This window comes from Notothenia rossii (assembly GCF_949606895.1).
Source record: "Notothenia rossii genome assembly, chromosome: 1".
In the NCBI taxonomy this organism is placed as follows: Eukaryota; Metazoa; Chordata; class Actinopteri; order Perciformes; family Nototheniidae; genus Notothenia; species Notothenia rossii.
The window spans coordinates 59,692,109-59,706,870 of record NC_136912.1 but is presented as its reverse complement, the minus strand read 5'-3'; the positions used below and the strand labels follow the sequence as shown (position 1 = coordinate 59,706,870).

At 40.8% G+C, this 14,762-nt stretch overlaps 1 protein-coding gene across 1 annotated transcript; it reads right to left on the bottom strand.

The window, feature by feature from the left end:
• Positions 1–820: 820 nt before the first annotated feature.
• LOC307013012 (desmoglein-2.1-like) lies at positions 821–14,516 on the bottom strand. The gene is made up of 14 exons (XM_079640253.1): positions 14,372–14,516; positions 9,261–9,383; positions 8,939–9,094; positions 8,710–8,851; positions 8,164–8,324; positions 7,026–7,160; positions 6,668–6,853; positions 5,239–5,717; positions 4,978–5,120; positions 4,592–4,813; positions 4,133–4,366; positions 3,405–3,523; positions 3,028–3,273; positions 821–2,357 (listed from the first exon to the last, which is right to left on the bottom strand). Exons 1-14 carry the CDS (start codon positions 14,414–14,416, stop codon positions 1,302–1,304), a joined length of 3,447 nt encoding a protein of 1,148 aa, XP_079496379.1. The 5' UTR covers positions 14,417–14,516; the 3' UTR covers positions 821–1,301.
• Between the last annotated feature and the right edge of the window lie 246 nt (positions 14,517–14,762).

Here is a 14,762-nt window from a genome sequence, read left to right as displayed (position 1 = left end):
CACAAATGTTTGTAAAGGCAGACTGCATAGCTAGGTGCTTGATTGTATACACCTGTGGCCATTGGACTGAATGAAACACCTGCATTCAATTAATAAGAGTGGTCCAATACTTTTGTCCATTTTGTGTATATCATGTGACCTGGGATCATCACGATGGATGTTTTAAGAAACTGCATACAGGGTTAAAGGGCGGGGCCCGGTTCATTTCTATGAGAATTGCTCGATGGCGCATGAAGCCCAAAATGGAGAGATTTAGATTAAAAATCACCCCTATCTGGGCTCATAAAGCATGCACACTCAAGTTTTCAACTTTTAGACGATGATGATTTGAATAAGGGCTATAAAAGGGTTGGGTAGTTTATTCACCAAAATATATATACAGTATACGCTGATTTACAGTCATATTTTTCCCAATGGGTAAGTGTAGTACTAGTTTTATCCAATAGGAAAATGTGCTTCAACGTTCAGCACTCTTCCTAGGGGTATGGGCCTTGACTCTGAAGAATATAAATACTGTGATCATATAGGGATATGGGCACATGGAGTATGCACTTGCAATTTCCTTAAAGCACCGTCCCAAATCCGCTTTGCCTCTGCTCTTTAAGAAGCTATTGAAATGGATGAATATCAGGGGTAATATGGTGTCCTGTTCATTTTATTAAGAATTTATCAAAAAACACATATGTTCATTCTTACCCTTGCAGAGGTTTTCTTATTTTGTTGCAAATTATGCTAAACTCATCGTTCCCAGATTATCTTTAAAACAAAATTATAAAGATGAATATGAAAGCAACAGATAGGATTTGCCAAATTTGGACCGTTGGATTTTTATGTCTTTTTTTATTAGTGCAAAACAACTGACAGCATTAAACAAACACCATTAAACAACTTAAGGATTTACTGATTATACCAAGCATGATTCTGTATGTACATAATTTGTCTCTGAGAGGTACGGAAAAAGAAGGCAACAGTCATCACATAGGTCTGCTGGGATTTTTTCGGAAGGTCATCTTAGAATTGTTATCATTCAACTTTATTGTTTACATTTTGTTTATTTATTTTCCCTGTTTGGAGTATTGTTCATGTACTTCAATGTTGACTTTTCTTTGGGTAGACTCTGTTTTAGAATGGAGTCTGCAATGGAATATAGGTTACATGCTCCTTTTCCATTAACTGTCTCACATGAGTTCTCTTGCATTAGTTTAGTCCCACAATCATCCCATCACCACATAGACCAGGCCAGAGGAACAGTCTTATTTGCCTCACTGGAAAGATCCTCTCTTGTCCGGACGATCTCTCATTCAGTGAATTTCTCTTGTCTCCTGTACCACCACCTTGCGGTAGGTGGGGGTTTTGTTCACTGTAGTGGTAGAGGAAGTCACCACATTGCTCTGAGAGCCAGAGATTTCTCTTTTCAGGGACAGATATCCTGCTTCCTTGACCAGCTGCCCTCTGTTGCTTTGCCCTCCGACCACCAGAGATCCTGAAAGCCCCCCTGACTGCAGAGTTCCCCCGTGCATAAAGTGGGTCTGGCTACTTTTAAGCCCTTCTATTGTCCCTTTAGGGGCTTTTCCCTCCACCACCATCATGGTCTTGGAGCCAGAGAGGTTGCCAGAGTGGATGAGGTTGCCACCACTTCCATGGACCCGGCTCTTCTCCACCAGCACCATGCGTTGGCCCTGGGCTCGCCCGCTGGACATCACGGTCTGTCCTTGAACCAACACGCCTTGGGCATGTCCAGTTTGGGAGCCGTTGAGCAGTACCATGCCCTGCAGGTTGGTGGATGGTGCCTCCGCCAGCAGCACGGTGTTCTGAACCTGTGGCTGGAGGACGTACTGCATCTGTACAGGGGTGGTGGTGGTGTAGTAGACGGGCTGCGGCTGCTGCTGTAGCAAGATCATCGGACCTTGATTCACCATCCCTTCATTTACTGTGGTCATCCCTGTGCTCACTGGGATCATCCCTGTTCTCACCGTGGTCATCCCTTCCATGGCTGTGGCCGTGCTCTCCTTCACAGCCTGAGAACTTCCAGATGTCTCACTGATCACTGTCTGAGATGTGGTCTGATGCAGCTTGGGTGGAGGGGCTGGCTGCTGGCAAGCTGAGGTGGGAGTTTGGATTGATGCACTGGGCGGATAAATGAACGCTGGTTTGACCTCAGTTTCAATCTTCTTGCCTCTGCACACCTCAGCCAGGGCCTTGAACTTCATACCGAGGTCATCAATAAACTGTAGGTCGTTCTCAGACTCCAGGAGGCTGCAGCAGCCCACTGAGCCAGCAAGGGAGCCCTGACCCTCGTAGTCATAAACTAAAAGAGCGTCTTTCCCTCCAAGGTTTTCGTTTTCACTCGTCACCTTCTGTTTAAAGAGAAAAGAGAAATCATAATCAAGGTTTCCTTATTTATCGACTGAGACAAATCCCATGATGACCAATAAGAGAATCCTCATCCTACTACACATTCAAGCACATTATTAAAAAGTGGCTCATTGAAAACCAACAGTGTCAGCACTGATGTGTGGGTGTAGGTGTGTGTATGAGTGCGTATTGTGAATGTTTTATTTATTATCATGACTTGCTTTTAACTGTATTCAGTAATGTCATCTATTGTAATATGTACAATCGTATAACCATGTTGTGGTATTTTCATTATTGCTTTTAGGATGTCTATCACCATCTGGCAAAAGGACTATCGGTGAAAACTAGCCTTTTGGCTAATTCGAGTACTTTTACATGTTTTTAATATGTTGATTAAAGTACAGTGTCCCTTGTTTTAAATCAATCAATTAAATTCAATTATGAAGTGGCATGTGTATGTACTGCATGTTGCACATAACATCACATACCAAGTTAATGCCTGTCGTTCTACTGGAAAACATTGTTGGTGCCCGAAAACATGCTTTTCAAACCTTTTTAAGTTTGTAAGTTGTAGCATTTGAGCTGTTCCATGTACGCACATCTAGATGAATATATTTTCAAAACATTTGTCCATGACAAGTGAAGAACAGAAATATTATAATGATTTCTCACCTCACTGTAGTACTGTCCCAGGAAATGGTCTGGCAGAGCCATTCCCTCGTACATTCCTTGATGTACTTGTGATACTTCACTCTTAATCCAAGTTCCTAATCCTGAAACGTTACTCATCCCCCAGCCGAGGCTATCACCTTGAAAAGAATAGCCCGGATACATCCCAGGTCCTGATCGCTGAATTGGGACTTCACAAATCACAACTCCTCCATCCACTTGTGGCGGTATGTTCAGTAGCGGCACCTCCTGTAAAAGATCAATGATTCAAATGTTATAACATAGTCCACACTTATTCAGCTGCCGGGCGTCAAAAGTTAGCTGTCAAGCAGACATCCTCTCAGCAGCATCAACCAGTATGAAGGTAAGGTTGGTCTCACCGTGTTCTCGCCCTGGCCCTCAGTGCGGTAGTTAATGAGATGAGATTTGGTGTCGAAAGGCATCTCAGTAAAGCCCGCGGCCTCCCCACATCCGCAGAAGAGCAGCAACAGAAGAAAAACTGTAAAAACAACAACAAAGTGTTACTCAAAGGCTACTTAAACATGGTGTGGGGTATGCAGTGTTGCTCTGGGGTTATCCAAAAAAGGGTGCAGTTTATTTTTCATGGCACACTAACCTACCAGGTAATACACTGTCTAGATCAATTACCTAAACCAATACGTGCTAATGTTATATCCTATAAAAGGCAACCATGTATTTAGCTTTGCAGATTATTTAAATGCACAAAACCTATATAACACACTACGGGTTCTGGGTTGGTGCTGTTCAAAGGACTTATTTTCTCAATCAGCTTCAGTTTGATAAAATGTCATTAGACAACCTTGAGTTTTTTTTTGTTAAAAACATACCTAAATAATTAATGCTTATTAAATTATGATTAATAAATACTTTATATTTAAAGCCAAGTTTTGAGGGGCTTAAAATCTCTTGACTTTTTTAAATGTCCAAAGGAATTCCCTTCATGTCAGACTTTTGTTTTTGTCCCATGTAAATGACTTTTTTAACTGGCTTAACTATACTCAATCTGATTTAAGATTGTCTTTAGCACAGTTACATTGTTAGGCGCCTGATCATATAACCCTTGAGCATTAAAGCATACAGTACGTACGTAGTAGCAGCAGCAGACCAAGGAACAGCAGTCCGATTCCAGCGGGTCCTAACTCTGCTCCTTTCTTGGTATTACCTCGATCTCCACACATCACCCCTTCCTCACAGGTGCACACTTGGACCGTCACTTTCTCTGGTTCTCGACAGGCCTTCCCTTGCTGGTCATTCACCACAAAAGTCACCTCGTATAAACCAGGCCACAGGGTCTCCTTAGCCCTCAGGATGGCTGCAGTCTCTGCAGGCACGAGACGAAAAGATGATGAGTGTGCCAAGTGTGTTTAATTTTGATTATAATACTGATTATAGTTGCAAAACAATTCAATCCTGGAGCTCAACTGGTTGAGGATGCATGCCAGGATTAGGGTTAGGAAAACCAACTAATGTTGTTGTAATTGTATATCTATTTGAATGTTTTAATATCTATTTACAACACTTTAAAATATTCACGTATTCTCCTCACCATTGTAGTGCTCCACCTGCCATTTACCCTGAGTGCCCTCTGGGATTATTTCAAAGATAAAAGGAAATCCGTTGGGGGGAAAATCCTCATCTTCAGCATTCACAATAACGGCATCATCGGGGATACACAGAGTCTGGATTTGACTGGTCAGGGTGGGGCAGTGGTCGTTGAAATCCTCCACTTGGATGGCTATGGTGCCAGTGGCTGTTTTAGCAGGCATGTCTGTGTTGAAGGAAATAAAGAAATCAACCAGCTTTAATTTGTTTCTATATCCAGGACAGATTTCATGAACGTTTTCAAAATGCTAATCTCAACTGTTGGCAAGGCTGGTAAACCACATACAAAGCATCTTGATCTGAAGAAGAAACAAAGTGTTAAAAGTGTACCTTCTGTAAAGCAGAGTACTTTGGCATAATACGTCCCGTTGATCAGGTATGGAGATTCTCTATCTGGCATCTTGTTCAGTTTGATATCAGCTGTTTTTGGGTCGATGGTAAACCAGTTGTCAGGGTCTGAGCCTTTGGCATACCTACAGTAGAATACACTGTGTCAGTTATCATGATTGAGTGTAGAAAACTAAGCTGAAGTGTATATATATATAGTATATAAGTATATGTAGGCTTTCAAGTATGTGTTAATGCACTGACCTGACATTCTCAGCAACTTTCCCAGTGTCTCCATCTATTGCGGTGTAGCGGGTAATGACTTCATTAATGTTGACGGAGCTGCCTTCCTCTGAGACGGGAATAGCTTTGACTTTGGGGTCAAAACTTGGCCCCTCCGGCTGGTTCTTCACATTGATTTTGATCGGATAGGTTTTGTATGTGGTACCACCTTGCGTGAATGTTCCGGATGTTCCGAAGGTTCCTCCTGATCCTCCTGTAGCACCAGTGGCACCACTGGCACCACTTGCGCCACTTGCCCCACTGGAACCACTGGCACCACTTGCACCACTTGCACCACTGGCACCACTTGCACCACTGGCACCACTAGCCCCACTTGCTCCTCCTGCTCCACCTAGTCCTATATTAGTTCCAGAAAATCCAGTAGATCCATCGTATAGTGGAACCTTGTTCTTCACAATTAATCCTAGGTCAAGGTTCTTCACATCCTCATAATCGACAGCCTGTGAAATGGAACACATAAAGTCTAAATATCGATCTAAATTTGGCCAAAAAGACAAAAACGTCTTCTTTATGTAGGACTAAATAAGAGTTGGCGTATTTGAAACTAAAGCACTTGCACTTTAAATGGTTTGGCTTATTGAAAGCTAATGTACTAATGTGTATCGCCATAGTCACTTATTTTAAGGTGCTTTGGATAAAGGCGCCAGTAATTAAAGGGGTCCTATTATGCTTATATTCAGGTTTCATATCAGTACGTAGTGTCTCTGCTGGGACATGTCTCCATGCTTTAATGTTCAAAAAGCTCTTTATTTTGCTCATACTGCCTGTGCTGCAGCACCTCTTTTCACCCTCTGTCTGAAACCAGAGCCCAGTCTGCTCTGATTGGTAGCTGGCCGGCTCTGTTGAGAATGGTCAACCGCTTAGAGTCTTAGAGCTTAGATGTCCCGCCTATTACGTACAATGTGTTGGAGTGCAAGTGAGTATTACATAGTGATGTCATTATGTTACAGAAGTAAACAAATGGGTCTAATGGAGATGTTTCAGGCAGAGTACGGGAGAGAAACTCCCTCTGGAGGTAACACAGGGATTGAAGCCTTCGCAGACCATTTAAATGCACTAAAACCTATATTACACACTGCAGGAAAAGGAAAACCCCAAAAAGCACAATAGGGCCTCTTTAATCAGAATTAGAACCTGTAAACTTAATGAACCCTAGGCTTTATTTAATTTAGAAACCCTGTAACCATTTGACAAACACCCACCAATACTAAATTAATAACACGCGTGGCCTTGTAGCCACAGGTATGATTGAATTGGTATAGTGTTCCAATGGTGAGGTCAATAGGTGGACCCATTCATACTGTACCTACAGAAACGTTCTTTGTCTCACCTACTGCTTTTATGATAATTTTACTCACACTTGTGTTTCTTTTTAATTGAACTTGTGTACCTTGTCGAGCATCAGAATGCCCTCGTTGGTCGCGGTGTCAGTTTTGATGCTGAAGTACCCGGCCTCGTTCCCTCTGACGATGTCAAACACGGCTTCCCAGTTCTCTGAGGCCTCCAGGTCCAAGTCCTCTGCTCTGATCCTCATTACCTCCACACCCTCCGTGTTCTCCTCAATGCTGCCTTCATACTGCAGGTAAAAAGCATTGTGAGATGCAGTCATTTTTGAAAATAAATTTCCATATATCATTTTTTTCCCTTAAAGGAAACATGAAACCCATTTAACTCTAAAACCCTTAATCTTATTAGATCAATATACAGTTTAACATGTTGATAAAGAAGAATGTGAGAAAGAAAAGTACCTCCACTTTTTCCAGAGTGGGAAGGTTGTCATTAACATCTTGAACATTAATGACAACAGTGCTGGTTGCACTGTGTCCGCCTGGTAAACCATTCAGGTCTTGACCTTTCACTGTCAGAGTGTACTGATCCGCTGTCTGGAATAAGAATGGGGAATAGAACAGGAAGTGTTAAAGCAGGGACCTCTCTGTAAGATGCAGTCAAACCACTACAATAATGTAAAAAGGGTGGCAAATTATTGAAGCTACAGGATGTGCAGTGCTGGGAAGTATTACATAAAACACGAGATGCATTCACATTAAAGGAAGGCTCACACAGCGACCCTGTAAGGCCCTGACACAAAATACTCGTTATTGGCCTTCAGTCACTTTTGGCAAGTGCTCATTCGCCCTAGTTTTTGCGGTGTGTCCAGCACGGTCAGCACTTTTTGTACCTCTACCAATTCAGCTGACAATATAGAAGCGGAGCCTTTCTTCAAACTAAGTCCCTCTGATTGATCAAACAAATGACTAGATAAATGCTTTACCATCATCTTGTTTGATTATTTTAATACCAGATACTGTGTGTGCGACAATGGTCGGCAAACGCTGCTTTGATTTATAGTGTGCATCATTACAACGTCTTAAATGTCGGCATGGGAAATGCTGAGCTCAAGATTAAGTGAAAGTCTCCCATCAAAATCATAATATGGATAGGTTCAGGGATGGTGAATTGTTTCTGAAAAGGCAGCCAATGGCAGGCTCAAACACACGACCACTTCCTGTTAGTCAGGTTACGTTACATATGACATCTTGTGATTGAACTGGACGTACAGTGACAGTTGTCTTTAAAGAAAAACCAAAGTGTAAATTATATTTAGGTAAACCATGACGAGGAAAATAATTTGTGAAAATCTTTTTTGACATTTAGAACTTTCTATCAGTATCTGTGAATTGTATTGGGTTTTTATTTGTAGATTGAAAATGCATTAGTGGTTCTCAATTCTACATGTGTTGATTTACATTTTTCACACACAGAGTTGGCCATTGTTGGATATTTGTACCCACAAATATAATTATTGAGACAAATCTAGCTCCATAGATTAGTATTTGTAATCCTCTGCGATTGAGACTGGCCCTGTGGATGTAGTTCACACTATACCTCTCTGTCCAGGGCAGAACTTTTGACGCGTACGATCCCATCTTTGGAAATAGAAAACATGTCACCGGGAGGTTTCTGATCTACGATGGTGTAGGCGATCTGAGAGTTCATATTTCCTGGTTCATCAGCATCAGTTGCAGTTATTTTCATGACTGAAGTCCCTGTAAAACATTATTTAGTGAAACAGTTATTAAAAATGTAAGTACATTCGGCTATGCCCTGATGAAAGACAGCTAAATGCATCACATTTCAAACTGGTCAGAAAGATCAGAAAAAACTCAGACTCTCATGTGGATACTGAATAATGACTTAAAACCTAAGTAATATCAAATTGTTTACCGAATGTACAGCTACTTACCTTTGTTATATACTAGTTCTAGGTGTTAAATAAATACGTGTCACATTAAGCAGCTTAGTGAAAATAAGGCAAGAAAATAGATCATCTCGTATTTATAAAACCAGAATATTTTGTTGTATTTATGAAGTAACTGTCGGATTACTTTGAAGGAAGAATCTGGATTGGCACACAAAAGCAGAAACACTTGCCTCGAGGACTGAGCTCTTTCACCCCCCCGTCCTTCATGACTGCAAACACTGGAGCGTTGTCGTTCTCATCGATAACTTTGATTCGTACGTCAATTTGTTTCTCTGCATGTTCACCATTAATGTACTTAGCAATACCTGACAGCTGAAAAAAAAATAAAAAATTCTTTAATCACTTATTCAGAATCTAATACAGTGGCATTCAGGTCAAAAAGCACGGAACATCACTCACATTGTATGTATCGATTTCTTCCCTGTCGAGTTGTCTGGTCACACGAATGAATCCAGTATAAGGGTCGACAACAAACACATTGAAGGGAGATTTATTTGCACCAATGCCTTCTAGAGAGTACTGAAGTCCCTCAGTTTCCTTCAAATCTGACCGAATCTGAAACACAAAACAGGAAGACGGTGATTTCACTGCATCAGAGAAACAAACTAAAAGGACATTTGCAGACGACAACACCTGCTCACTAAATTATTGTTGTTAGTGGTTAAATAGTTCCTTCTTTGTCTGTTACAGAATATATGGGTATAAATAATCAGTGACTCACCTTGGCAATAAATTCCTTTCTGGTGTAGTCTACATTTTCCTTCAGTGGCTTCGCAGGGAGAATCCATTCCCTTTTTTTTCTTACCAGGTTGTCTCCTGAGTAAGCAATCACCAGAACAACAGCCTGCAACATACATTTATAATTACTTCACACTGAATCCCTCTTTAAAACAATGGTCCACAATTGCATGTAAGTTACATGTATGTAAAAAAGTAACACTCATAATACAACTCATAATAGGTCATAATAGGGCCCCTTTAGGTTTGAATAACATTAAATGAAAGCACAGAATACAACTATACGAGGAAGTTAAAATATTTCATTTGACAAATGAGTGTTCTGCTTCTAAATTTCAGTGTCAACAATAGTTTGTGAAATGTTGGCCCTTTTAAATGACATGGTTATGAGTGAAATAAAGAAATGCAATAGGACATTTGTAATTCAAAACTTTGCAGGCTTATTGTCGAGTAATTTAGTAATCTCAGTGTTTGTGAATCCATTTGTAAATATTTTTATTTTGGCTGTAGATCCCAATATGATTTGCAAACAGATGTATGCTCTAACAGAGATACTATGAAAGAAATACAGAAAAATGCAGAAATACAGAAAAGAGAGCTCTTTTTATCTTTTAGTAGCTTGTTCAATTTAAAATCTTGTATTCAAGATTTAATCTTTTAGTAGCTTGTTCAATTTTAAATCTTGAATTCATAGAAAGCTTAAAACCTGATTCTTTTATTTATTTTTCAATTAATTATTGTGTGCTGAGCAGTCGTTTACTGTTATGCCTTTCATCTATCTTTTTCTTGTATACTTGGTTTCAATAAAACATGTATGATTCTCAGTTAACACACCGTCACACAGCTATTCTGGTTATTTTGGGCTCTACCAAGTTTAAAGGGGGTGGAGTGATACATCGTGGAAACTCCATATACTTCAAGAGATTGAATCTATGGCACCGTTCTAGCTATAACAACAAAATAAGCACTGCACAGTGAGTGGAGCAGTGTATGTAACACTGTTTCTGACAGTCCTGTGAACAGGTCTGACCAGACTATTGTTGGGGGGTTTGTGCATTAACGTCTACTGCAGAGACAGAGTTCAGTCTGTCTGAAATATGACCTGCCTCTTTGAGAGGGAGGGTGGGCCGTACCTGTTGCTCAGACTGTTGCCTTCTCGTCTATTGCTGCTTGGAGAAAAAAACGTACGTACATGTTGGTACAAGCATGAGCTGCTAGAGCCAACTGGGGTAATCACTAACATAATTATATGTAAATGATGACACCTCTTCTATCAAACACTAGTTGTATATGTCATCAGACACGCTTCAGGGCATACATATTGGTGTCAGAGCCCTATTGAAGTTTCTATTGGTCATAAAAAGCGGCTTTTGCTGACAAGTGACTAGATGGGACTACTAAACGTCATCATCCCAAGCATTAGCCACATTAGCTTAGCGGTGGTGACGCGCAGGCATAACACTGTGATGTAGTTTGTTTGCTTTTTACTTGCATTTACGCTTCAAAAATCGTCAACAGGGTGGTAATATTGGGGGAACAAAACGTGGGTATCATAAATGTGTGTTTACCAATAATCTTATTTTCTGCAACATTCTTAGATCTAATGGAAAAATCCCATTGCTTCTTTTTTTGGGTGAAACCTTGTGATGCTAATTTCTGGATTGGCCTATGTCATCACTGCACCTCTCTATTATAGAGCATCAATAAGATTGTTTAAAGGAGACCTATCATGCTATATTTAAATGATATAGTGTATGACCATACCTATATAAGGTATATTTATACATTTTATTTTTCAAAATACCAAACAGATCATTTTTTAGCCATGCCTCGTTTCGCTAATTTTCGCTCTATTCCAAGCCTGTCTTTTAAAATTCTGAGCAGCAGCTGACCACGCCCCCCTGCAGAAGAAGGGGGAATGAGCCGGCGAGAGTCACGTTACCATGTTTGCTGTGATTACGAGTGTGGAATAAACATGTCATCTCAGAGCAATGTGTTCAAGCATATTATCAATTTGATGCAGAAACTGACCCTGAAGTAGCGGAGGTTTTGGTGGAGGTGCAAACATCTCGGTTGCAGCAGGACGTTTCTGAATGGTTAGTTGACAGACAAGCTGTTGTCCCGATTTATTTTACTCTGTTTGTTACGATGCTTGCTACTTATTCCGTTCATATTTTGGCTAATTAGCAAGAATGCAATGTGTACAGTTTGTAACTTAGAGTTTGACCCAGCAATAAGTCTCTGAAAGGCGGGGAAAAGTTGTGTGGATAGAGACAGAGCGCAGCGGCAGAGAGGAGCAGGCTGCGATACCCCCCACAGAGCGCACCCAGAGGACAGGCTGCGTCACGTCACTTTGTAACCCAGGAAAGGAGCAGGAATCCTGGGTACGTGAGTGTTAAAAGTGCATTAAACTGTTTTAATCCGACAGCCGCTGATGTGCACGGAAGTCTGTCCGTTTCGTTAACATTTGAATAGCCAAATGGACGGAAATCCGTCCTACAGTATGCGAATGAGAGGTTTGGCAATGCACGTGACCGTGGCTCATTCCCCTGATAGGTGGAGGGTTTACCAATAAGCGGAGCACCTCTTTGTGTAGTAGAAAAGTGTTGAAATCTGGATCCGTTTTTTTCTGAACCGTTGCAGCCCCTTTTTTAGAGATTTGGCTAAGGAGGAAAATAGAGAGGGTTGTGTTTTCTGACACTTGGTGGGTTCCCTGGAACACTGGGGACATATATTCATGTATAAAACACGTACAAAGGTGCATTTTGCATAATAGGTCCCCTTTAAAAGGGTAGGATATTATTATTGTATGGGTGTAATGCTCCTGCAGGATTCTTGCTTCATCATTATTGTTGATTGCACTTATGTGATCTGCTAAACAATGTTGTTTAATGTGTATTCCTGTGGTCAGGGGTGCAGCCGCTTGTGTTAGAGGTGACACAGACACACCCCGCCACTCCCAGGACATGAAGTCTCAAATATTCAAAAATAACACAAAAACCAGAATTACAGAAGAGGTATGACACTTGGAGCTTCTTCACAAAGGTGTGGCGTCACATCTTTAAGTGACTATTGAGCAGAAAGTATGACTCAGGTGCATGACATGTATGAGAAAGTTACTAGACTGCACAAACATTATTTTTAATATTCATGTTAGACATTCTCTCTTTGGTAATTGCTGTCCTTTGTTTCACTGGGATAATTATAGACTAATAATAATGCTCACTCCCTAAAGATTAAAACTGTCTAACCTGATTAAGAGCTTGACAGGCATCAATTTAAAATGCAATTAAATGAAATATGAAATAATATTTGTATTACATCACTATTCAATCAGTTAAATTCAATCTGTTTTCATTCAGTAATCGTATAGCCTAATCTCAATCTCATTTTAAACAAATATGCATCAGTTTATATTCTTCTTAATAATTATTTTTATTATAAAACATTTATATTACTAAGTCTAAACACACTGACCACATAATAATTATGATACAATCGTGATTTAATAGTGTAAAAGTGGAAACGAGCACAATGAAGCTGAGCAGGATACAATTATAATACGATAACATTATTTAATTAATATCTGAGTAACATTATGTAAAATCATCTCGTAACCGTCAACATATTATTTCTCGTTTAATGGCCTTGTTTTTTAAATGTTGCTGAGGGAAGTTCACGTGAGTTAAACATTTCTAAATACTCCCACACCTGTGTTGCCATAGCAGCCAGGTATGTGTCCAGGTCAACCTGTCCTGAACAGATAACGAGCCTGAGATGTGAGGAGTAATACATATGGAATCTGGAACTACATGTTTCTAAAAGAGCAAACATATACTTTGCCAGCTGCTCAAAGCAGGGCCGGCTCTAGACAATTTGCTGCCCTAGGCGAGATGTTAGCTGGCACCCCCCCAGCCAGAGAATCGTACAATAGAAAAGATAAAGATCAATAGAGTATCCAAGGAATACACAATAGAATGGGGGATAGACGTCACATCCTCTAGGGGGGTCCGGGGGTATGTCCCCCCAGAAAGAAATGTTTGAATATTTTAAAGAAAAATGCTTCAATCTTGTGCACTTTGAGCACACAATTACTAGAGACTAGATCTAGGGGGTACAACTCTAAACACCCATGAAAAATATTGGTTTACATTTTAATAATCGAATAAGTATGTGAACATAACCAATAGCCTACCATAGCCAATAACAAATAAATGTAACTTCTTTTATTTTTGTTGTTATTTTACAGTTAACATTTATTTATTCATGCATATTTTTGTATCCCTCCAGTTTTAAACAATATTTTTTGGTTACTGTCCTATAGTATGCATTGAAATGATTTCAAACCTGTTTATCCCAATAATTATAAAGGAGTGCCTTGGAAATATGTGTTTACATACTCAAACCGTTTGAGACCCACTGAGATAACGACTAAAGTGAACTATCTAAACACTCAGAGTCCTTTACCTCACTGAGCCTCTCAGTCTGACTGGAGAGGACTCTCCCTCCACATTATTGTAGAAACATCTTCTTCTTATATCTGTAAGAGCAGCTAGCACCAGATTCTAATAACAACAGCGCCGGTACCGGTGCGCCCTCCCTCTCTCCCTCGCTCACTCCCCCACACTTACTCGCACTTTGGCTGTGAGCTGCGGGCGCCTGATAAGCCAACATCCCCCATTTTCATCACTTACAGCGCCCATCGTACAGGGCAAATGAAAAGTGTAACCGGGGTGAAAAGGGTGTTACATTTACTTAATTATGAATGTTGTTACATCAAGGCCGAACATTAGGATGAGCCCCGATGGTCAAAAATGTTTGTTTCCCTCCCAGAGCTACCAGCGCAGCGCCTCCACAGATCTGGCGCCCTATGTGAACATCTATAACGCCAGTGCTACGGGCCGGCCCTGGCTCAAAGTAACAGAGCCTTCTGCCAACAGCTGGATAACAGTCAGTGTGTTTAACCACACATTATTTAATCAACAGTAAACATTCATATTTAAAAAGAGGACTTTATAGAAACTGAGTCTACATTGGAAGTTATACAATATTCAGAAAACAGCAGTTTAGACACAGGAGTGATGCAGGACTCACCGTTAAGAGAAACAACGCAAACACAGGAGAAGTAATCCGATTCATTGCGGGAGAATAGTTCCGGTGTGCGCGTGAAGAGAATCGATAGTCCCGTGGCTGCCGGTATGAGGTCCGGACACTATGTGAGCTGATGGAGGAGAGGGGAGGCTTATGAAGGAGGAACACACACACACACACACACACACACACACACACACACACACACACACACACACACACACACACACACACACACACGCGCACGAACACACACACACACACACACACCCGCCCACACACACACGCGCACGAACACACACACACACACACACACACACACACACACACACACACACACAAGAGAGACACAGAGAGAAAGTGACGCTCCTCCCCTAAAATGAGGAATAGAATA

What these genes read in the sequence shown, in the direction of transcription:
- LOC307013012 (XM_079640253.1), bottom strand. Translation starts at nt 14,416, where the DNA reads ATGAATCGGATTACTTCTCCTGTGTTTGCGTTGTTTCTCTTAACG. An exon ending in AAGAAATCGATACATACAAT is followed by an intron (nt 8,852 to 8,938) that starts GTGAGTGATGTT and finishes TTTTTTTTTCAG; the next exon opens with CTGTCAGGTATTGCTAAGTA. An exon ending in AGTACTCTGCTTTACAGAAG is followed by an intron (nt 4,814 to 4,977) that starts GTACACTTTTAA and finishes CCTTCAACACAG; the next exon opens with ACATGCCTGCTAAAACAGCC.